Below are 25086 nucleotides of genomic sequence, written 5' to 3' on the forward strand. Positions count from 1 at the left end.
TACGTTGATCCATAAGTGCCATAACTCATTCATTGTGAAATATAATCATGACGTCACAGGTCAGAAAGAGTAATGAGAGGTCTGTTGTTCCAATGCACGAAGGAAATGTGTTAATGAGACCTTCATTAAGTGAGAACAAAGCATAGTAATGAGTGTCCCTATATGGAAGTGGCTACTACGAGGTTCAAATGTGATTCACGGGGAAAGGAATGTCATTGTTAGACATATTCCATTGATGCATGTATTTCGTGTAGTTTTGACTGTCACATGTGGCAAAGAGGGGTGTGAGTTGAATTTCCATAGAAACCACATGTCCAGTTCTTAACTCTTCTAGTGTTACCTCTTATAAGTTCCTTTTAACATTCAGTTGTCATGACAACTAAATAAAAAAATAAGGGTTAACAGTCTTGACTCCAAGAGGTCAGCTCTGAGAAATATAGAGTCGGTATCGCGAAACCCGTGTGTTGAAGACTGCAAAGTATGCCAGTCTGGTCTGAGACGTTTTAATACTGTAAAATTACATTCTTTTTCTAAAAGATGTTTGGAGTTCAAAATGTCGATTCAGTTTCCTTTTTTCAATGGAAAAATACTCGTTTAACCCATACCCAGAATCATTTTCATGAGAAAAAATAGAGTGAAATAACGTAGTTTAGTGGATAACTTCTAAGAGATAAGATTACTTGAGCATTCATTAACAAAGAACAATGAATAGTAATGAATATCCTTATATGGAAACTTAGGTCACCAATCCCTCATTAATATGCAAGATAACTCATTAATGTGTAAATGTATAAGTGATGTATCAGGTGAATTAGATGAATACAGGGTCAACTGACCAGATGCAATTTACTTACATTAACAAAGAACACTCGATAGTAAAGAATATCATCATATGGAAAACTTGACATCGCACGCGAAATGGAATGTTATTGCGACTGAATTTTGCCGCCTTTTTGCACCTTTTCTCCATGCTCATTCTGGGGGCTGCGTCTGCTGAGATTATCAGCCCAGGAATAAGAGTGTGATCTATGTCCATATGTGTTATAAAACTCAACGGTCGTGTTGAGTGACTGACATTTACACTCTAACCTTGCTGACAGATAAGACGTCCGTTTTCAAAATGAAGAGAGTTTCAGAGGATATATTTGGACCTACAGTCATTTTCACAAAGCATAGCAAGACCAAGTCGAGAAAAACATGTCGGAGAAAATCAATGGCATCAAAGGGGTCGCCGAAGAGACTGGTTGCATCTAAGAAGAAAAAGATGACAACCAAGAAAGCGAAAATGACTATACTGAAAATGCAACCCGTGTCGAAAGTAAAGGCTGTTGTGAAACGAATCCGACCTGCCTTGAAGCGTCGCATTGCTGAAGGAAATAAAAGAATGCTTCAGACCCTCTCATCGGGCACTTGTATTTGATCACTATGGAGGTTACCACCTGTCCAGACTGAGACAAGAGTTCTACGCAAAAAGATAATCTACAGAGACATCAGAAGCAGGTGCACAGGTCAAATCAAGACTCGCCTTCTCTTCTTCCTCCTCTGGATAAACACCCTCCTCCTCCTCCTCTGGATAAACACCCTCCTCCTCCTCTGGATAAACACCCTCCTCCCCCTCCTCCTCTGGATAAACACCCTCCTCCTCCTCCTCCTCTGGATAAACACCATCCTTCTCCTCCTCCTCTAGATAAACACCCTCCTCCTCCTCCTCTGCATAAACACCCTCCTACTCCTCCTCCTCCTCCTCCTCCTCTGGATAAACACCCTCCTCCTCCTCCTCCTCCTCTAGATAAACACCATCCTTCTCCTCCTCCTCTAGATAAACACCCTCCTCCTCCTCCTCTGCATAAACACCCTCCTGCTCCTCCTCCTCCTCCTCCTCCTCTGGATAAACACCCTCCTCCTCCTCCTCCTCCTCTAGATAAACACCCTCCTCCTCCTCCTCCTCCTCTGGATAAACACCCTCCTCCTCCTCCTCCTCCTCCTCTGGATAAACACCCTCCTCCTCCTCCTCCTCCTCCTCCTCTGGATAAACACCCTCCTCCTCCTCCTCCTCCTCCTCTGGATAAACACCCTCCTCCTCCTCCTCCTCCTCTGGATAAACACCCTCCTCCTCCTCCTCCTCCTCCTCCTCTGGATAAACACCCTCCTCCTCCTCCTCCTCCTCCTCCTCCTCCTCCTCTGGATAAACACCCTCCTCCTCCTCCTCCTCTGGATATACACCCTCCTCCTCCTCCTCCTCCTCCTCCTCCTCTGGATAAACACCCTCCTCCTCCTCCTCCTCCTCTGGATAAACACCCTCCTCCTCCTCCTCTGGATAAACACCCTCCTCCTCCTCCTCCTCCTCTGGATAAACACTCTCCTCCTCCTCCTCCTCTGGATAAACACCCTCCTCCTCCTCCTCCTCCTCCTCTGGATAAACACCCTCCTCCTCCTCCTCTGGATAAACACCCTCCTCCTCCTCCTCCTCCTCCTCTGGATAAACACCCTCCTCCTCCTCATCCTCTGGATAAACACCCTCCTCCTCCTCCTCCTCTGGATAAACACCCTCCTCCTCCTCCTCCTCCTCTGGATAAACACCCTCCTCCTCCTCCTCCTCCTCTGGATAAACACCCTCCTCCTCCTCCTCCTCCTCCTCTGGATAAACACCCTCCTCCTCCTCCTCCTCCTCCTCTGGATAAACACCCTCCTCCTCCTCCTCCTCCTCCTCCTCCTCTGGATAAACACCCTCCTCCTCCTCCTCCTCCTCCTCTGGATAAACACCCTCCTCCTCCTCCTCCTCCTCCTCCTCTGGATAAACACCCTCCTCCTCCTCCTCCTCTGGATAAACACCCTCCTCCTCCTCCTCCTCCTCCTCCTCCTCTGGATAAACACCCTCCTCCTCCTCCTCCTCTGGATAAACACCCTCCACCACAACCAACACCTGCTCTTCCTCCTCCTCCTCCTCCTACTCCTCAGGAAACCTGTGTCGAAAATAAAAAGCTGCTCTGAAATGAACCCAAGCTGTCTTTAAGCATTGCATGGGTGAAGGGTATTAAAGAATGGTTCAGACCCTCTTATCGCACACTTGTATATGTTCACTATGGAGGTTACCAACTGTCCAGACTGTGGCAAGAGTTTTGCGCGAAAAGATAATCTACAGAGACATCAGAAGCAGGTGCATAGATCAACTCAAAACTCACCTTCTCTTCTTCCTCCTCTGGATAAACACCTTACTCCTCCTACTCCTCCTCTTCCCGATAAACACCCTCCTCCTCCTCATCAGGAAATATCTCCACATTTGCTTTCATCTCGGGAACACCAGCGACACGGACGATTCAAGTTCCTTATACCCTCCAATAGCATCGTTGTTGGACCCAGTGGATGCGGAAAGTCGGTGTTTGTCTTCAACCTATTACGTCGTGGATTCGTTCAACCCCTGCCCGACTGTATTGTCTGGTGTTATACTGTGTGGCAACCGCTTTACGACAGCATTCTTCAAACTTTACCTCAAGTACGGTTTGTGAAAGGAATACCTTACAATCTCGAAGATGAAAACTTCTTCGATGCCCGTAATCAGAACATGATGGTGTTGGATGACTTTTTGTCTGAAGCAAAGAATGACAATCGGATTTCCCGTCTGTTTACCCAAACCTCCCACCACAAAAATGTCATTATATTTTTGCTATTGCAAAACCTCTTCCCGAGAGGTAAGGAATCTAGGGACATTGCTCTAAATTCTCATTATGTCACACTTTTCAATTCGCCAGTGGACAGACAGCAGGTGAAGTTATTCGCCAGAAGAATATTTCCTGAAGACATTGGTAAATTTATGACTCTTTATGAAAGGGCTGTTGAAACCCCTTATGGACACCTTACAGTGGATCTCAAACCCGGTACAAGTGAGAAGAATAGATTACATGTCAACGTCTTGACAACCAGCGACAATCAACCTGATCACAGTGCTTCACAACAACAACAACAACAACAACAACAACAACAACAACAACAACGGGTAAAAGATGTCTCTCTAGCATTAGACGTGCAGACAGCTCCTGACATTCGTGCTGATCACACTTCAATTTCCAAAGAAAGGTCTCTAAGCTCTGACGACGACGACGTTGAAACAGCATCCATCTCGAGTGACGACACAGGACCTTTTACCATGGCCACTGCGTGTACTGACTGCGGCGTATTGATAGACAATATGCACGATCTACAGCGACATATTAGATCATGGTGTCCAGCAAACAACAACTTGAAATGCAAAAGAAAATGTCTCAGATACGAGAGTGACGACAACGGTGACGACGATGAGGAACGACTTCCTGAACAGAAAGGTGGAGGTCTCGCTGTCAAACGTCGTCGCTGGAAGCCGCCAAACACCGACGTGGATGCGGAGGAGTGGCAAAATGTTGGTTTACAACGCATCTGGAATCGTGTGTACAACATCAAGCACGACGCAATGAAACTCAAAAGGAAAAAGTACAGACAACAGGGTCGAACAGAAGAATGGATTGACAGAAAAATGAAACAGATGTGGGAAAGCGAATTGACCGACAGTCTCAAAAGTGTCATAGAGTTCTCCCAATATTTTAGACAGGCGCCTCTATTTCAACCCATCCTAGACAGCCTGAGCGATATGGATCCTAGCACTGATCAATCTATTATCAAAAACAAGATCGCTCGTTTCACGAAAACTGTGATGAAAGACATTCTGACTCGTGTAGACATACCTGAAGCAGATAGTGACACTGAATCTATCTCAGCCGCCGATGATGGCGATGACGAGCAGAGCGAGCAAGAATAAAAACCTTGCTCTCGTGTTACAACCCTTCAGTTTAGATTTTGTGTTACCCACAGCAATGACACGGAAGAATCGGTCACCGAGTCGAGGTAAAGGAAGAAGATTTGGACTTATCCATGTATTGAAAACAGGACCTGTCATTAAGTCAAAACAGATTTCTCTAAATGACAGCTCCCTGGCGTCAAAGAAACGCCTGGTCGTATACATCAGGAGACCGGTCAAGTTGGGACCTCCGGGACGCAAACATCTATAAATGTCACAAAGATGGTCGTCTCCATCAGGTGCATCTGAGTGGTGTATTTCATGTCGAGATTAAACACTTAAAACTTTTCTAAAATCATTGAACCGTCAAGGTTTTTAATCATTTTGTAAATCGTTGAAATCACTCGAACTCTACACTTGTAAAGTCAACACCCTGTGCTGTTAATAAAAGCTTCATTACAGTTTACATTTTGTTGTTGTTTTAATTCATATTTCTATGATGTCATACATATGGTCAATATGCCTCTGGAAAGCAATTATCTCTACAAGCCGATCACACGACAGTTCGCTTGTGGTTTTTTGGTTATTTTTTTTTTTAGTATCATACAGTTACTAACAAGAACTTGTCTATAGTAAAACCACACTGTTAACACTTCAATTCAACGAGAACTGTGAACCTACAGTGAGTGAGTGAGTATGGTTTTAAGCCGCTTTTTAGCAATATTCCATCAATATCATGGCGGGGGACACCAGAAATGGGCTTCACACATTGTACCCAAGTCGGGAATCGAACCCGGGTCTTCGGCGTGACGAGCGAACGCTTTAACCAATCAGCTATCCGACCGCCCCTCCGTACAGATTCACATCATAGATCTATCCAACTTCAATTCGAGGTGCTCTGACGTCAGCACTTACAAAAAAAAGGAGCTCTTTTCAACAAATTGTCACAGGATAGGTTTTCAATAGCCTATTTAGGCTGAAATTTGATTGTTAAAACGAACAAATGTCCAGCTTGGCACTCAAGGGGTTAAACTTTTGGAACTATATGTAAATGAGAATCTTGCGTGCCCGGAGACGTTAGAAAATTGGAATCTTTGTTAAACGGTTTAGTGTTAAATATTATTGTTTAATCACGTTTGTATACACGCAACGAATAAATATTATTGATGTGAGTGTATTGTCATTTTGTTTCTTTTTTTAACATATACCCAACCTGATACAAAACAGTCAATTAACCTTGTGATATTCGCTGCAAGAGGTTTTGAGTTAAAGGTAATGAACGCTGTGATTTGACATGGTGAAATAATAGAAAAAAATATGCAATAATTGGTATCAATAAACTTAAGAAATTTTGATTTGGTAAAATACAATGTATAACACTTAGCATGGATTTTTAAAATTTACCGACTCGCAGACGAATTCGCATTAGTCTTTTCATTCAAAATCGAAATGGATATATTTATTAAATCCAAACAGTATGTACGGATGTACAAGTGCTATTCGATAACTAAACTAGGGAAAGATGCATATGAAAATCATGCACATGTTGCTGAGATGATCTCCTGACTTCTACTTACTCTTTGGACGATATTAGACATAAACACAATTAACGAAAATTATTCTTATCACTGCAAATTAACACGAATATACAATCATACTGTAAGTAGGTCAAGGGTCAGATGCATTCGGGCAGTGTTTGAAGTAAAATGCTCGAATTTCAACTCGTGAAATAGTCGTTCCTTGGTTTCTCCTGTAATTACAACTACTCTGAATAAGGCATAATAGACACATTCTTTGGAAGACATCCTCTCTCCGACTTTAATTTCTCGTGCAAAACACAGTATTCTCCCACCGAATATCATGTTTCCCACTTGATTTTGTTATAACACACAGAGGTGAAGTTTCCAGCTAACACCCCATGCTCTGAATTAATTTCCAATAATTATCAAATTGACTTCCAAGTTATCAGGCAACGACCATTCCGTTGGCTAGCTATCGCGGTATTATAATATGTAATTAGCAAACAATGGTTACATGGTCAGTTTGAAGTTAAAACTATCATGAAATATTACACAATGATTTTGCAAATTCATGCTTTGCAGAGTTAAAGGATATGGTTGTAAATTTCACACAGGCGAATTGGTGTTTTTTCATATAATTAGTGTTGTTCTTTTACAAAATTATATTCTGATATTCTTAGTATTCATCATGCCTTTATTGAATAGCATGTATATAGTAACTCATACCATATGTGAACTTTCTACAACGGAGTGGAGCTGTGGTTAACCAACCCCCTCCATTCATAAGCAGGCTCACGATAAATGGCATGTGGTGACCTCAATCTCAGGAGGCTCTCTAGTCAGTATATCACAAAACAGCGACACGGACAAAACAAGGTGTTATGTGTATAACATATACCAACTCATTCGGAGTGTTGTAAAATAAACCTCACTTGTTACCATATAAGTAATATGATCTACTGTTAGATGCGTCGTCAACTGTGTACACAGTACACTAACTAAATATGGAAATAGTACTATGCCCATTGAGCGTTGTAAAGAAGGTGATCACGTGACTCCCCAGCGAATATGTACTTGGTGAAGCTTGCGTTGAATTGATCATCGGGTTATCTTCCTGACCACTGATAGAGGACACAATACACCAAACGATTAATCTTAAGGTTCTAAAAAGCTAATCATGCTAAATTCAGAATATTCTAACTTTATCTCGAGTCATAGAAATGTATCATGAGAATGGTTAACTAACACTATGCTAAGATCACCTTTTTAAAACCTTAAGATTAATCGTAACTGTTTTGTAAAAAGAGATAAAAAAAGACAATTTAAGAATACATTGATCGATGTCTGACTTTATTAAAGAGCACATAGGTAAAGGTAACTACATCACTATGTCTCTTCATTATGATGGTTCTTCAATGGGACGTCATTTGTGGTGCACACTTTTCTCGACTTGGTCTTGCTATGCTTTGTGAAAATGACTGTAGGTCCAAATATATCCTCTGAAACTCTCTTCATTTTGAAAACGGACGTCTTATCTGTCAGCAAGGTTAGAGTGTAAATGTCAGTCACTCAACACGATCGTTGAGTTTTATAACACATATGGACATAGATCACACTCTTATTCCTGGGCTGATAATCTCAGCAGACGCAGCCCCCAGAATGAGCATGGAGAAAAGGTGCAAAAAGGCGGCAAAATTCAGTCGCAATAACATTCCATTTCGCGTGCGATGTCAAGTTTTCCATATGATGATATTCTTTACTATCGAGTGTTCTTTGTTAATGTAAGTAAATTGCATCTGGTCAGTTGACCCTGTATTCATCTAATTCACCTGATACATCACTTATACATTTACACATTAATGAGTTATCTTGCATATTAATGAGGGATTGGTGACCTAAGTTTCCATATAAGGATATTCATTACTATTCATTGTTCTTTGTTAATGAATGCTCAAGTAATCTTATCTCTTAGAAGTTATCCACTAAACTACGTTATTTCACTCTATTTTTTCTCATGAAAATGATTCTGGGTATGGGTTAAACGAGTATTTTTCCATTGAAAAAAGGAAACTGAATCGACATTTTGAACTCCAAACATCTTTTAGAAAAAAGAATGTAATTTTACAGTATTAAAACGTCTCAGATCAGACTGGCATACTTTGCAGTCTTCAACACACGGGTTTCGCGATACCGACTCTATATTTCTCAGAGCTGACCTCTTGGAGTCAAGACGGTTAACCCTTATTTTTTTATTTAGTTGTCATGACAACTGAATGTTAAAAGGAACTTATAAGAGGTAACACTAGAAGAGTTAAGAACTGGACATGTGGTTTCTATGGAAATTCAACTCACACCCCTCTTTGCCACATGTGACAGTCATAACTACACGAAATACATGCGTCAATGGAATATGTCCAACAATGACATTCCTTTCCCCGTGAATCACATTTGAACCTCGTAGTAGCCACTTCCATATAGGGACACTCATTACTATGCTTTGTTCTCACTTAATGAAGGACTCATTAACACATTTCCTTCTTGCATTGGAACAACAGACCTCTCATTACTCTTTCTGACATGTGACGTCATGATTAAATTTCACAATGAATGAGTTATGGCACTTATGGATCAACGTAGCCTGAGATGTGGAATGGTGCCTCATAGAACTGACTTGTAGGTCAGGCGCGAGATTCAAACCGAGGACACGTGACACCCGTGAGCGTTCATAGCAACGTCCGCCATCTTGTTTTTAAACACGTGTTCTTCTACGTTTAACGAATGGTCAAGTAATTAATTGCATGATTGCATACGGTCAGTTGACCCTTAATGAATGTAATTGAATATCGGGAGATCTTTCTACATGCACCTGTTCCTGGGCATTTTTTTTAATCCTACCACACATAGCCGGCCACCGAATGTGCACAGAGAAATGTCTTCAACGCAAAAGGTTCAAATGTTCACCACATGTTCTCGCGCCCAAATGGTCTCACAATGACATTCCATTCCGCGTGAGTTAAGACCCAACCCAACCCCCGGTCGTAGTATCATGTCCATATAGGGACATTCATTACTATCCCGTGTTCTACGGTTAACGAATGGTCAAGTCATTAATTGCATGATTGCATCTGGTCAGTTGACCCTTTATTAACCTAATTGCCCTATGACGTCATGCATACATTTGCATATTAATGAGTTATTCTGCATATTAATGAGGCAATGACGTTGACAACACCCCCCACCCCCACCCCCCAAGGTCAAGGTTATGTGACGTCATCAGTCACGTGGGGTTACTAGGTGCACTTGTGACGTCATCAAATGAGGGGGGAGGGGGGATACTTCTTACTTATTATCTACTCACTTTTACACGATCTGAACTGGATCCCACAAACGGACTGCAGACTGGCTAAGAACGAGATAAGAACGAGATAGACGTACTGAGGACTACTTATGAACGAACTAGCATCGTATTTTACGCCAAACTACGCGTTCCACCGTGATCACAGCCCGTTCGAGTATTTTGTTTAGAACGGGGTAGAACGGGATAGAACTACTTTGGTGTGATGGTAGCATTAGGGACCCAGCTACGTCACTACAGTACCCCGATATTTATACACTATTTTCTTTGGGATGTTATCTAAAAAAATAATATGAAAAGGTGCAGGTAAGAAATCAAGTTGATAATCTGAACTTGCACCTGCATGGCCAATAGCAAACCGCAAAAAGCATGACATCGTGATGATCGCTCTGACCTGATTTTGGAAGGTGATGAAATGGTGTTTAACGTTGTGTTCAAAATTGTTTCACTTATTTCGCGACGTCCATGCATGTGTGTATCTGCTTGTATTAGTCCAGAGTTCTACTTGTTCTACTGAGCTAGTCCACTGAGATACCATGCCGCTGTTTAACATGGCTACCCATTCCGACATACTATACTGACTATGAGACACCCAGTCCTTGTTTCATCCCCATAATGCAGAGCGCAAGGCGGGTCAACATTAGGTTCCATCTTTTAACGTTCAGGGGATCGAAACACCGACATTTGTCTCTGTAGGCAGTTGCTCGACCCACTACACCGCGGAGATCTCGGAAGGAAACATTTGAAAGACAACACGATCATCGCTCTGACCTGATGTCAGAAAAACAACACAAAGACATGATATATGACTATTACCTGGTATCCATTCACACGGCCTTTCATGTGGAGTCTGTCATCGGGTACGGGCGTCCAGAACACCAGGGCCGACGTCGAGTTCTGTTCCTGGGCGTTGACGTTTGACGGCGTTCCCACGGGCACTGGTGGCAGCAACAACAGTGGATGCTAACAACTAGGTTTGTTTGTTTGTTTGTTTGTATGTTTGTTGTTTAACGCCACACTCAGCAATATTCCAGCTATATGACGGTTGTCTGTAAATAATCGAGTTTGAAGCAGACAATCCAGTGATTGACATCATGAGCATCGATCCACGCAATTTGGATACGATGATACGCAACAACCAAGTGAGCGAGCCTCACCACCCGATCCCGTTAGTCGCCTCATACGGCAAGCACTGGGTCCTGAAGACCTATTCTACCCCGGATCTTCACATTGACTGTGTCCCCCTGGTGATAATGCATGCTTACAACTAGATGTTCCCACGGGTGATGGAAGTAGTGCCATTCAACAACAATAATAGCAATAATGATAATTATAATACCATGCCCTAACGCGCGCTCAAACCAGTACACTATTACCCCAGTTAATGGATAGGTGTAGTAGTATAGGTAATGGTGATTCTGGCTCACTTCCACTGGAGCTGGATTTATATACCTATACCACCGCTACAGAGGGAATTTTTTTATGCAAAAATGATTATGGGATTCAACGATAGTCATAAGATTAAGTTAAATTGACTCTAGCTCACCACCACCTGGAGTCAATGAATGCTTCTATGATATAAATTTTTATAGGTAATGGTGATTCTGGCTCACTTCCACTGGAGCCGGATTTATATACCTATACTGCTACTACAAGTGGCATTTTTTATGCAAAAATGATGATGCGATTCAACGATAGTCATAAGTCATATTAAAAGAAATATCAATATTAATACCAATATTAATTAATAATGAATAAAATTTACTATAGCACCAGCACCGCGTTATATATCGAGGAAGAAGTTTGATCTTTTTACAACGAATGAAGTTCATCAGGCTGACCTCTTGTTTCTTCCCAACGATAAGGTAAGACGCAAAACGTATAAATACGCTTTAACCATAGTGGATGTGGCTAGTCAATACAAGGAGGCTGAGCCTTTAACCTCGAAGGATTCAACAGAAGTAGCTAATGCAATGAGTCGCATATATAAACGTGGACCTCTAAAATGGCCTAAGCTATTTCAAGTAGATTCCGGTCGCGAGTTTATGGGATCAATAACTAAACTGTTAACAAAGCATGATGTTGAAATCAGGCGTGGTGAAAAAGAGGCCCACCGTAGTCAAGCCCTTGTTGAAAGATTTAACAGGACATTAGCTGAACGTTTGTTTGGCTATCAGTATGGGATCGAAATGAAATCAGAGAGATTGAGATCAACCGAATGAGTGACACGATAATCAACTGTTGTATCAGCGCCGAATAATGAAGTAACGAGATTCATAGGGAAGAAACCATCCGATGCGATTAAAATGAAATCCGTGACTTCCGAATCTTCAGCAACGAGGAGAGGCAAAGAACAAAAACTTCCGGATAGAGTAAACGTAAGATATTAATACCAGCCCGGTGAACTCGAAGGAGGCCTACGTCGCGCAACCGATCCCATATGGTCCCTTAAGACATATAACATTAGTCGATTGGTTATGAAAGAAGGAGAGCCTATTCTTTATTATCTTAAAGATGGACTGGGTAGGGCATTTGTACGAGAAGAGTTGTTCATAGTTCCCAACGGTACAGTATTACCACCCTAAATAACCATAAGCATAGGTAGTTACACCATCCTTATCAATCCATCTCTTTGTAACTAAGGGGGATAATGTTTATTCTTAATCCATATATCCTATGATTGTAACTTCTTAAAGAGTTCATCTCACGTTCTACCGTTGAATAATGCTTCTTTATACTGTTCGTGATATGCTTTTTTACCACATACTTTTTAACACCCTTAGCTTTTCTTATCTCTCCATTATCGGACTTCCTTATAGAATACATCTTAGGTGTTAATCCGACATACTCCGCTATAGGGGTCCCAGCACATTCATCCTTCATCTTACCTAACACCTTTTTATTTACTATGCTGTGCAGTGGATTATCTTTTGGGTAATCGCTTGTGTTGTACATATCTATTTTTTCTGTCATAACTTTATACACATCCTCGGTTTGTATTTCCATCAACAAAGAATCTGTGTCGGTATATAACACCTCGCATCTATCACCGTATTGCTTCTTAAGTTCGTTGTAATAAAAGTCATACATTAAGAGTTATTCATGAACTTATATAGATTCTTTTCGAAATTGCTGGTAGCTATCTTTCTTAAATCTGTGTTCAGCCTTATATAGGGCTCCATCAAAGGGCTTTTATCAAACTTTAAAACTCTGTGTATTTTCTTTAGTTTCATACATAACGATAGATATAACTGGAGATTTCTGCAGTGAACTATATATTTTGTCTTATCCATCAAATTTGATACAAGTTTTTCTATGTTAGCTAACCTCGTATTACCCATCAAGGAGTGTTGATATTCCGACATCCAATCTTTATTAACCATTAATCTTTCGGGAGCTAGCGGATAATTGTTATGGTCTTTATGTAACAAATTTGGATATTCCAAGTCAACTTCTAGTATGTAGCCTTTATTCACATCATTCGCATTGATATAATTCACTTCGATACCATTCGACCCACTCAAAACCACCAGTGGGTAAAGGTTGACTCATATCCCATCCGTACAAATTGTTGGCGTCGAGATATAATATATGCGTGTCGGGTTTACTCGGATCGTATCCTTCCACTAATTTATTATTAGCCTTAGAATACCTTTTCGCTACTATCGATATACCACCTCTTAACCCTTTCTCAATAAACAAGAGTTTATCGTAATCTGTGAGTAGTTTTAGTTCTACGCCAGTCTTCTTCACCAATGCATCCCACGATAGTCCGTGACTGGAATAGTACCATGCCGGGTCCAAGCCGTATTGTTTTAAACATGTCTTTCTAAATATCCCGAATATATCGGCGAGTAACAGTACATCGGTTTTTAAGTACAGATCGTGATAATCGCCCAAATTCTTACAACCTAATTTATCCCACACCGTCAGAGCGTGTTCATAATCGGCATCTGTTATTTTAGATTCTGTTAAGTTACTATAGAATGATTCGAGGGGTGGTAATTTAGTTTCGTCGAATCTAGACCAATCATCCATATATTCGTAAGGATATACACCTTTTCTCAGTAACAAATGATGAGTTAACCTATCTGTATATTGATTTGTTATCGCAAAGTCATCGGGATTGTTCACATTAGCTAAATTGTCCAGGGAAGATAACAGAAACTGTACGGAGTCTACGAATCTAAGCCCATTACTTTGCTTTTTTCTGGCTTTCCCATCCTTGTCCGTATAATGTATAGTTTTAGTCAACAAGAACGATATATATTTTTCCATATTGTTAGGAATGCACGTTAAACCACCGTCGGTCTTTGAGATAGCTTGCATGATGAGATGTGAATCGTATCCCCTAAGGTTATGAAACACAACGGGGATGGGTATTGTTTGAGAATTCATTTTTAGTTTCAAGTTACACTCGTTATGCGCGGCTCCCCGATAATTACCCGTGACGTGGCAATGATCTCTTACAGAATCCCCATTCAGGGGTTTGTTACAAACATGACAACTCGTTGACTTCTTATAGGCCCTCCAATCATCCCTCGTCATACACATGGGTTTCTTACGCGATAAATTTTCCCTGATTATTCTCTCTTCATTTTGTAGATATTCTAGGAACTTTCCCGCTGCATCGGGACCTCTGTAAATCACGGGCGGGTTTGTTTTCCCGTCATACCTTACAACTATATATCCAAACCCACAAGGAATATGTTCTTGAGTTTTGTACGTAAAACTACTACCTTGATTATTATCTTGATTATTTTCTATTGGTTTGATAAGCGCTTCTAAGTCAGCGTAAATTACGTACGGTACTGGCATTTGATTACAATAATGTTCAAATTTTAATATATTTTTCCCCTCTTTAGGCATATCAATCTTGATGGCATTCTGTCCAACACCTCTGCAGTCTTCTTTATGAAGGCATCTTTCACAGAAATATTTCTTTCCTGCATGTTTTGTTTGATTGCATAATAGTCTGCTTAAACTCTTTATCCATGTATAATGATATTTCCCATCTTTTTCGATCAGAAATTAATTGATTTTTGGGATATGTTCTGGAGCGGAGCTTATCCTGTGTACAACAATTCCTTTAGAAGAATGTCCGAAAACATTTATAGCTAAATTATTTTGCTTTTCCACCTTATCAATTTGTGAGATTGGTGTAGGTTCGTCTATACCATCGAAGTTGAGTCCATCGTTTTGAGGATAGCTAGAAGGTCTATCTGGATTTTTGTCTACGGGGAACAATGCACATCTTATCATCAATCTTAAACAGTCATCGGATTTATTTTTTACATTGATTATGGCTATTTTCTTTTTACAATACGGGGGTAAATCTATATAAGATCCACCTTTGAAAGGCATATAATTTGCTATATCTAGATATAAACTATCGATTTTATCCACACCCTAACCCAAACCTCTGTTAGTCCAGCGTTCTAAAGTTTCCTGTATCCTCTGAATTGATGTATCTAATGATGCGTTTATATTATCGGATTCCGTTATAACTTCTTGATTGCTTCGGAAATATGGTTCGGTATATTCAGTGCTATCGTCTGTGTTACTTTTACTCAATGACATTTTAATCGTCAGCTGGTATTTTATCCTATGTAAATCCCCTAACTCCTCGTTAATTTTACTCGATATGATGGGCTTAACATCATTAACATCCATGTTGGAATTAATATCCATCTTCCAAACTCTTAAATATTTACCAATGCTGGCCGATGTGGGTACAAATTTTAATACTTGTTGTTTTTTATCTTGTTGTTTTTTTATCAACATCTTCTTGTTGTTTATTATCAACATTATTATCAACATCTAGTAAAGCGATCAATTCAGCTCTTCTCATTCGAGAATAACCTCTCAGCCCACTGTTTTTGCTTGAGCTTTGAGTTCACTAACAGTCTGGGGTTTGTTGTATTCCAAACCGAGTAAATCGATCAATTCAGCTTTTCTCATTCAAGAATATCCATATAGACGTTGTTTTGCTAAAGCCTTTAGCACTCTCACAAAAACCGTTGTGGTTTAATGGTATATGCAAAATGATTCATTTGTCTAATTGGTTATTTTTCATATATCTAAATACGTATTCTCCCCAACCTATTCCTCTCATTGATGTAATCTCTCTTCCTAGCCTTAATAATCTGGTTCCTGACCCTATCACCACCGTGTTTCTTACATAAACAATAACGACCTTTGACCCCTATCCCACATACAGAACATGTATAGTTTATATTTCCCCGCCTGATGTAATAAGAGTGTATACCACAGTAAATAACAACAGAACGTCGGTTACATTGAGTCTGCTTCCCCATGAGTGTAAATCTGCACAGATTCATGGTTATACATCTATCATATCATTTGTCTAAATGCAAATCACATCTACACTGGTGAGACATGGCTACTTATTGATTAGCCAGTCAATGCCATTTATAGATTAGCAGTCATGGTGATTTATTGATTAGCTGTCCCTCTGACTCCCCTAACTAGGTCATGGTTTATGCGTAGTTATTGTGTAGCTATAAATAGCCACAGCAGTCAACCCCATTATGATGAATTTTACCTTGCGGTTTTTCTGAGCATCTGATGGTGTATAAAACTGACTCATTGTTGGTCTCGGTATTGGGTCAAGTTTTTTCCCATAAACGTGGAAGTATTCGTGCATGGCTGATTCGACATCCTTCAACATTTTAATTGAATGTCCTTGTCTACGCAGATCTTCATGAATACAATATAATCTCTCTATTCTCTGCCGCGCCCATTGTGACTGAGCTTATTCGAGTTGTTCTAATGCTTTATTATGTCTTTTCTGCTCCGAACCTCTCATACTAGAAAATAAAAAATTACTCCCCGAAAAAGCTAGAGCATTAACAATAGCTCCACCGACCATCATCGCAATTGATGCCATAATATATGAATATAAAATATTCAAATGTTTAATTACTTCATTATATCTTCTGGGATAAGCCCTTGTTTGATGATCATATCTTTTGTTGCCATTGCCAATCCTATATGAAGAACGACCATACCGATATCATAACCATTAAAATCTAGCTTGGGTGGTGTGGCCTTAGTAATCATTTTAGCCATACAGGCATAGCCAATGGCCAAGCCACTGACCACTGCTGAATGATACATTGCGTTAACCAACATTTTACCGTCTGTAACTGGAGTAGTCATGCCTCTTATAGCATTATATGAGGGCTAACCTCTAATTGAACTTGTTGTTCCTGCAGCTATTTTGGGGGGGTTCCTAGTAACTCTTGCATGTTTTTGTGGTATTTCCTCATTCACTCGTTGTTCCACAATCTGTTGTGGTTGAGCAATCGGGGTTATTATTTCCTCGCTCACAATCTGTGGTGGTGTCACTTGTTGAGTCTCCATTATTATTAAGTGGGCACGTATGTTTAAATTGACAATACCTAGCCGTTATTAAAGCTGTGGTGAGTGGAGCTAAGAACATTCCGTATCTATGATAAAACTCACAGCTCACTGAGCTTATAGCGTGTTCGATGAATTGGTCTTTCTCTAGAGATTCGCATAAATACATGCGATGTTCTGCTGGGATAGGGAGAAACGTACTAGCTACGACTGTGTATAGTTGTAATATAGCCGACCCTATCGTTTTAATCATGGTAGCTCCCAGTCTAGACTCGTAACGCGCGTACAGTTTTTTAATTTCTTCGACAGTCATGTTATCAATTTTTTCGATGGTATAATTTTCCCCCAAATATTGGGAACATTTTCCACCAGCTACCAAAGCGGCGAGTCTTTCTCTATGTTTATCTAAAGATTTGTCTACATCTTGATCTGCATGTTGATCAGATTCTTTGAGCATTTGTTTGATGAGTTCGTCGCATTCCATAATGTAATACCTAAGGAGATATTTAAGTCTAACATAATATGATATGACATATCCAATACAACCTTTAATAATAAACTGTTGTGAAAGAATGAGGATTTCAAACCACATTATGTCATATTAACCGCTAATGTTCAATTTATTGTATTTTTTCGCTATAATTGCTATAATTTTGCCATATTTTTTCCTCGAACAACATTAAAATACCCTTCAACGATCTCGTGGGGACGTTTAGATGATATTCCACGTCGTATCTTTTTTGTTCCTATATAGCTTATGAGAAGACAAAACTTGAACAGGCGGGCGATGAATGCAGTAGCCGCCGCGTTGCAGAAAGATTACGTAACTTAGAAGAGGAAAGATCGTCCTGCCTCGAAGCTGCTTCCAGTAATAGAAAGGCACTTCGTTCACAAATCAGTCAAATTCGAGAAACTATCGATCAAGTCCTCAACGATGACACTACACTAGCCGATAAAATTAAAACATTGTTCAGAGAACAGGGAATAACCGTTGCCAGTATTTTAACCGCATTGCGATTTATTATATCGACTTTGTTCTCGCGTTAACCGGTGGCAGTACAGGCAGTACAGGAGGTGGCACTCCTAGTGATAGGGATGGTATAAAAGAGTGGATTAAAAAAGCATTTAAAAGCATTAGGTTCAGCACTGGGGAAAATCGCTGAGAAAGCGGTATAATAGGGAGTATTGTTTCCTGGCTCTTGAATTTATTAGCTAAGATCACCACTTGGCTTAGTCAAAACTTGTGGGCACTGATAATAGGAATTGCAGGGTTGTTGTACGTATTTGCTAAAGACTATTTAACCAAATAATGAGTAAACCAGCCACGACTGTTTTTCATCAATATGTTGTTGATTTTTAGTTGCAATATGAGGTGGCACTTGTGGTTGTGCGTCAGTAGATTGAACATGTGGTGACTGTGGCTTGACTATTCCCGTTTCGCCTGTGTTTGTTTGCGTTATTAATTCGTTTTTTGTTGATCGGAAGCAATAACAATTATATTATTATAGCCTATCACTAGACCGATCATAAGTTCCATATTACTGGGAGACATGTATAGTCCCGGCGCATAAACGTAGTCCACTTTGGATTGAGCGTACTGTAATACATCTTGATAATGTTTTAGAGAAGATGGTATGTCAACTGGTGAATTAATGGCGTCCTCCACGTTTGCGACAAACTGTTTTTTTGCATCGAGCGCCATCCCAGAACCAATAATGGACGTTCATGTTTGCGATTGCCCACCGAGAATTGCCCATACATAAGTTCTTATTGATTCATTAAATCTTACAAATCCTGGGTTAGTAAAATTATTTTCTGTTTTATCATTAAGAAATTTGTTCCAAGCGTCTGCGGTATCGTTCAGTTGTACAAATTTTGTAACAATATAAGCCAAACCACCCTTAAAACTCATAAGAGAACCTCTCAAATCGTTACTCGAAAGTTCCCAGCCATGATAAAGATTATGCATTCTTACAAAAAGATTGTTTTTCTGTAACAACTTGAATGGATTGAATGGTTGATGAGTTTTTTTAATTAAATCATCGCTGACTTCTTGAAAAGTTCTTTGTCCACTGTACGGAACACCTAGACCATGGTTAATTCCTTTAATATGCCAATCTTTACTCTTAGCAATATTAAATTCCTGACAAATACGTTAGAATGCCCAACTATTGTACGGATTATTTGTGGAATTCCATGCTCGATCCTGCGGTAATGGAGCACTAATTTCTTTAAGTATACGTCTAATCTGATAGTACACGTGAAATGTTACAACAGACTTATTTAGTTCAAATCCTGGGGCATAAAGAGATAAACCACATCCCTTTGTGGCACACCATATGGCAAAGTTTAACTGATTCTGCCAAAATTGCATCGGATTGTGAAACCAATCATGCACCATTTTATCACTAGTTGCCGTGACCCTGTACTTTTCAAAGATATGAGGGAATTTAACGAAAAAATCAAAACCAGAGGCAGTTACTGTAATCGATTGATTAGTAATGTATCTCGATTTCATATTTAAGTTATGATATAGTATCATTGTATATTTAATATGTATGTCACACTCCCGGGAATAACAAATGGTCAGTCTATTCAACTGCTTCATACTATCGATAACTCGGATGGACAACTTGAAGTCGCCCTATGCGATGTAACGTATTACCCGGGTGGACCAATATAAATGCTGAGAAAAGAAATAATGAGATGTTTATATTTGGTGATAAAGATGGTATTGATGACACTCGCATAATATCTGATGGGTATTACAGTGTATGCTCACTCAATGATGAAGTTTTTAAGCCTAATGGAATTAGTCTCACACAAAATGAGTCGAATGGGATACTGAAATTCGACTCTGGAGAAAAGGATGTAAAGATTTTAACGAACTTATCAGTTACACTTGGATTTGCACACGGAGAAATAACATTCTACAATACATCAGTACAGGGAGAGACATCACCCGATTTAGTTCCCTATAAAGAGTTGTGCATCCATCTTGATCAAACAAGCACGACGGATAATATTCAACTAGAAAGTCCTTCAACTCTGCTCAGATCTATTCCAGTGAAAGATGAAAAATATAATAGCGGTAGAACGGACACTTTCTCAACATTACAATATAAAAAATTAAAGCGAGGTATTATTTCAGACCTCAAAATTTCTATATTAGATGTAAAAAACCAAACTCTACATATAGGATACTTAAGTGTAACACTCCATATTATAAATAATGGTTGATTCATCAGGCCCTGGAATGCTCAGACAATGTAATACAATTGCGCTTTCCGATCTCGGAGACACAGAAGGATTCGGTAGACCTTGTAAGATAATGTATACCAGCGGAAAGAAGTTACATTCACAGGTAATCTAGGAGATTTAAGCAATGTCGACGTTAGTAGACTCCTTAAAAACACTTCGTACAATCTTACTCACAACGATGATAATAAATGGACCATGGTCGAAGCAAACATCGAGTGGCTACTGAATATCGTCATTACCCCACCGTATGTGATGACGGGTAAGGCACATAATTTAACTAAGATAATAAATAGTGGCATCATACTCACGGCTTATATCCCGTCAAAAAGAAAACGTGTGTTAGTCTCTCCCTTGCCAGAAGACCCAGGTCATATGTTATTTAGTCGTCCGGCAGTCCAAAATGTTAGATTAAATTTGGTTACTGAATTCAATGATATTAAAGTTAACTTGAGTGCAATACCTAATATTTCTACGGTTATTATTGAAGTTTTGTTCGGAGATGCACTGGAAGATGCCTTCGAAATATTACCAGGTCTATCGATTAAATGGCTCAAGAAACACGAGCGTCGACGTTGCAGTATTATTCATATTGGAGCATCACCCGTTGCAATCCTTGAGGGGGTCCAAATTATTAAAAGTGACAGCATTTCTCTTACTAAGATATTCTTGCCGTATAATATTCATTTGATAAGGTCGATGTATACTCTCAAAACAATTACGCAAGATCAATTAAAGACTATTATATGACCGTAATATACACTATGAGTTTATATCTGGCTCTCGACGAGGCATTTGAAAAGATGGATACTGTTGATGGATTTCGATTACATCAAATAAGCGACATAAAACATTGAATAGAGAAGGAGAGGGAGTTGAGACTTGGATTGTATCACAGAGCCGTGAATGCTGTGGATGGAGTTGACACTGTGCTTGTGACAGCTGGCATGGGACTCGGTGTAGCCGGTGTTGGTTTACTATCAACTATAATCGCCGCGCCTTTCGTACTTGGCATGAAAATAGCCGCTGGAGTCTCAGGACTGGCAGGAATAATGATAAAATTCATTTCTCGTAGGTTGCAAAAGAAAGCATTAAAACACGATAATATTCGGATACTCGCCAAAGCAAAGTTGAACAGCATTGATGATCATATTTCAACAGCAATGGCCGATTGTATGATATCCTAGGAGTTTCGTTTAGTGTTGTCAAAACTCACCAAATACAACGTAATATAGCAGGAGATTCGATCAAAATCTCATAAGACCAGTGGTATTAGCGAAGACGAGAAAAAAAAGTTCATAGAACAGGGGAGACAACAAACGCGTCAATTATTCCGTGCCAAAACCAAAGAACTGGTTGGAGATTAAAAATAGATTGCTTACTATCATTAGATCACATTTAAACGAATGTTTACGTAAGTATATAATAATTGAGAATTACAAACCAACAAAGGAAGAACTCGAAACAGCTATTGAAACATTTATGCTCAGGGACAAAATTATCAAATGGGGAGAATTACCACAAGGTATATGTTATATTTGTGATGTCAAACCAACCAAATATGGTCATCAATTGTTTCTTTCCAATTACCAAGAAGAGTATATAGTCTGGTCTCCTAGTAAAATGAATGAAGAAATGTTGAGTATCACTTCGTTAAAAATAATGGTATAAGTATTAGTAAAAATAATAGAGAATATTTTCATTACAATTTAGTTTAGTCTCATCTTCGTTTTTGTACTAATCGTATCAATGATTGGCTCCAGGTAGTGATGAGCTAGAGCCAATTTACCTTAATATCATGACTATCGTTGAATTGCATCATCATTTACGCATAAAAAAAGCCACCTGTAGTAGCAGTATAGGTATATAAATCCGGCTCCATTGGAAGTGAGCCAGAATCACCATTACCTATAAAAAATTATATCATAGAAGCATTGATTGACTCCAGGTGGTTGTGACCTAGAGTCAATTTAGTTTAATCTCATGACTATCGTTGAATCGCATCATCATTTTTGCATAAAAAATTCCCCCTGTAGTGGTGGTATTGGTATATAAATCCAGCTCCAGTGGAAGTGAGCCAGAATCACCATTACCTATACTACTAGTGTGCACTCGATTTTGCATTCTCAGCTCCCTGGGGAGTATACAACCCAAGCTTCCTTTGAGGCGCCAAAAGGTTGATAGCCACCTAATCCTACTGGGTACACATTCCCTGCTGGGTGAACAAAGGCACTTGCCTCAGGAGACACCTCGCGTGCCACATGTGCTTCAGTTTGGAGCAGAATTGAAGCCCAAAAACCTCTCAGGATTCAAGCTGCTGAACGCGGTCACCCATCCAACTACTCTCCGAGACCGACGTTGCTCATCTGATTTGTGACCAGTGAGTATTGCACAGAACTATGTGCCACCACTAGGTTCATACTCGGAGATGTTCTCACTACCATTGTCAATGTGAATACTAAACCAAATGTATCTTCTCGTGTACCAACTACGTATGTACCAAGGCTAGATGCCTGGTCCGATGGTAACTTACTGTCCTCCGCTGAATACACAATGGAGACTGATGAGTTAGGCCCTGGTCCGTAGTCATTGAGTGCTTGAACTTTGACCTCGTACTGTCTGTAGAAGTTTGTCTTGGACCCGACCACCGTCACGTTCTCAGTTTTCGTGCCTGGAACTGTGCCCTGGTGCAAACATTAATTGTGAGAATACTGCCCTGTGCTGTGGTGCAAACATGACTTGTGAGAATACTGCCCTGTGCCCTGGTGCAAACATTACTTGTGAGAATACTGCCCTGTGCCCTGGTGCAAACATTACTTGTGAGAATACTGCCCTGTGCCCTGGTGCAAACATTACTTGTGAGAATACTGCCCTGTGCCCTGGTGCAAACATTACTTGTGAGAATACTGCCCTGTGCCCTGGTGCAAAAATTACTTGTGAGAATACTGCCCTGTGCCCTGGTGCAAACATTACTTGTGAGAATACTGCCCTGTGCCCTGGTGCAAACATGAAATGATATTGTGCCGTACAACCATTTGATTCTGTGAATGTGGTGTTGTGCCCAGTAACAACTATTGGTTGTGTGAATATGGTGTTGTGCCCAGTAACAACTATTGGTTCTGTGAATATGGTGTTGTGCCCAGTAACAACTATTGGTTGCGTGAATATGGTGTTGTGCCCAGTAACAACTATTGGTTGTGTGAATACGATGTTGTGCCCAGTAACAACCATTGGTTGCGTGAATATGGTGTTGTGCCCAGTAACAACTATTGGTTGCGTGAATATGGTGTTGTGCCCAGTAACAACTATTGGTTGTGTGAATACGATGTGTTGTACAGCAACAACTATTGGTTGCCTGAATATGGTGTTGTGCCCAGTAACAACTGAAAAAAAGGATTTTTACAGCTTCTTTCTATTTCACCAACAGGCCAATTAATTCTCTAGACCAGTTACCCTTTTCTCCACTGAAGACTGACCTTGATCCACGTGTCACCTTGCCCCGCGGATGAGAGAGGGCGATGGTAGACATTATATTTGAGCCCTGATCCGCCCCACTCGTTCCTTGGGAGAGCCTGGGGACACAAAGCGTTGTTGTGATCAGTCGTCTCTACAGTGAGACTATCATCGACATGCACTTTCGTTACATGGATTAACATGAACCTTCCTTGAACGAGGGCCAGGAACCCATCACGACATCACATTCTTCCCCAAATCGAGGGACAGTATGAGTTTGTGAGAGTTCACACTACCCTGCAGTAAGATGGAATATCCACCTCGTCTGAAGTAGCGCCTCGTCAAGTCTTTCTGATGATCAGAATCGAGGTGGGTAAGGAGAAGCTGGAAAGCGAAACAAGATCAGTCAATATTGATAATTAAAGTCAGAGATGTTAATGTTATGAATAATATGAAAAATGAGCATTTGCAAAGGAACAAAAGCAATTGTATTTGCTAGCGACTACTCGGAGTGTAATTGGGCATAAATAGAGGCAGTATAAGTAGGGTAAGTGTCAGGAATGAGATGGACAGGTCAACACGTACACGTCTTAGTAACATGGTACCCCTGTCGCAGTTAAATGACCAACACTGTAAGTCAATATCTGGTGTAGACACGGATCGTCTCCTCATGTCAGACGCCTGATCCTCAACTGAGGGATGTGTTGCAATGCCTGGGTGATTCGTGGAGATTCTGTACTGGAGGATCCCTGGATCTAACCCTGCGTCCCAACTGATTCCATAGATGCTCGACTGGTTTCAGGTCTGGGCTTCGGGAAGGCTAAGCGAAGTCTCAACGCGTTGTTCTGAAGATGGTCAGTCACAGCTCGTGCTCGGTGGGGTCAGGTATTGTTGTCCACGAAGACAGGAAAGTGCATGGTAATGAAAATGAGGCACAGCAAAACCGTCCAATATGGTATCTTGGTACCTTTGTCCATTTAATGTCCCCTGAACTGTGACCGAATCAAGTTGACAATCAAAGGAGTAACAAACATCTCCATTGCATCACTGAGCCGCCACCACATGCCGCTGTTTCCTGGATGTTGCGCTGATGATAGGATGTTTCTCTTTCTCAGACACGAGACCTCCCATCAGTTTGATGCAATGCAAACCGACTCTCGCCAGACCAACGATTGCTCCTCAACGATCTCAAGTTCCAATGTGCTCGACCCTAACACCAGGCTAAACGGTCCCTCATGTGTTGGGGTGAGAGGAGTGGACGTCTAACTGGCCTTCTGGCCCTTAATACTGCTGCTTTCAGTCGACGTCTGATGGTTTTGTTTGTTTGTTTGTTTGTTTGTTTGTTTGTT

The 25086-nt window shown here is 40.4% G+C and overlaps 1 protein-coding gene across 1 annotated transcript in view; it reads right to left on the bottom strand.

Annotated features, from left to right (window-relative positions):
- The window catches only part of LOC139465935 (contactin-like), a 60028-nt gene that overhangs the window by 10057 nt on the left and 24885 nt on the right, over window positions 1-25086 (bottom strand). Inside the window, exons 20-22 of the mRNA XM_071247937.1 lie at window positions 23761-23856; window positions 22818-22968; window positions 10460-10581 (exon numbers count right to left, since the gene is read on the bottom strand). Coding sequence (XP_071104038.1) covers window positions 10460-10581; window positions 22818-22968; window positions 23761-23856 — 369 coding nt within the window. The remainder of the gene's footprint in view (window positions 1-10459; window positions 10582-22817; window positions 22969-23760; window positions 23857-25086) is intronic.

The sequence above is a fragment of the Haliotis cracherodii genome, unplaced genomic scaffold (assembly GCF_022045235.1).
Source record: "Haliotis cracherodii isolate W230 unplaced genomic scaffold, xgHalCrac1.p SCAF_18, whole genome shotgun sequence".
Lineage (NCBI taxonomy): Eukaryota > Metazoa > Mollusca > Gastropoda > Lepetellida > Haliotidae > Haliotis > Haliotis cracherodii.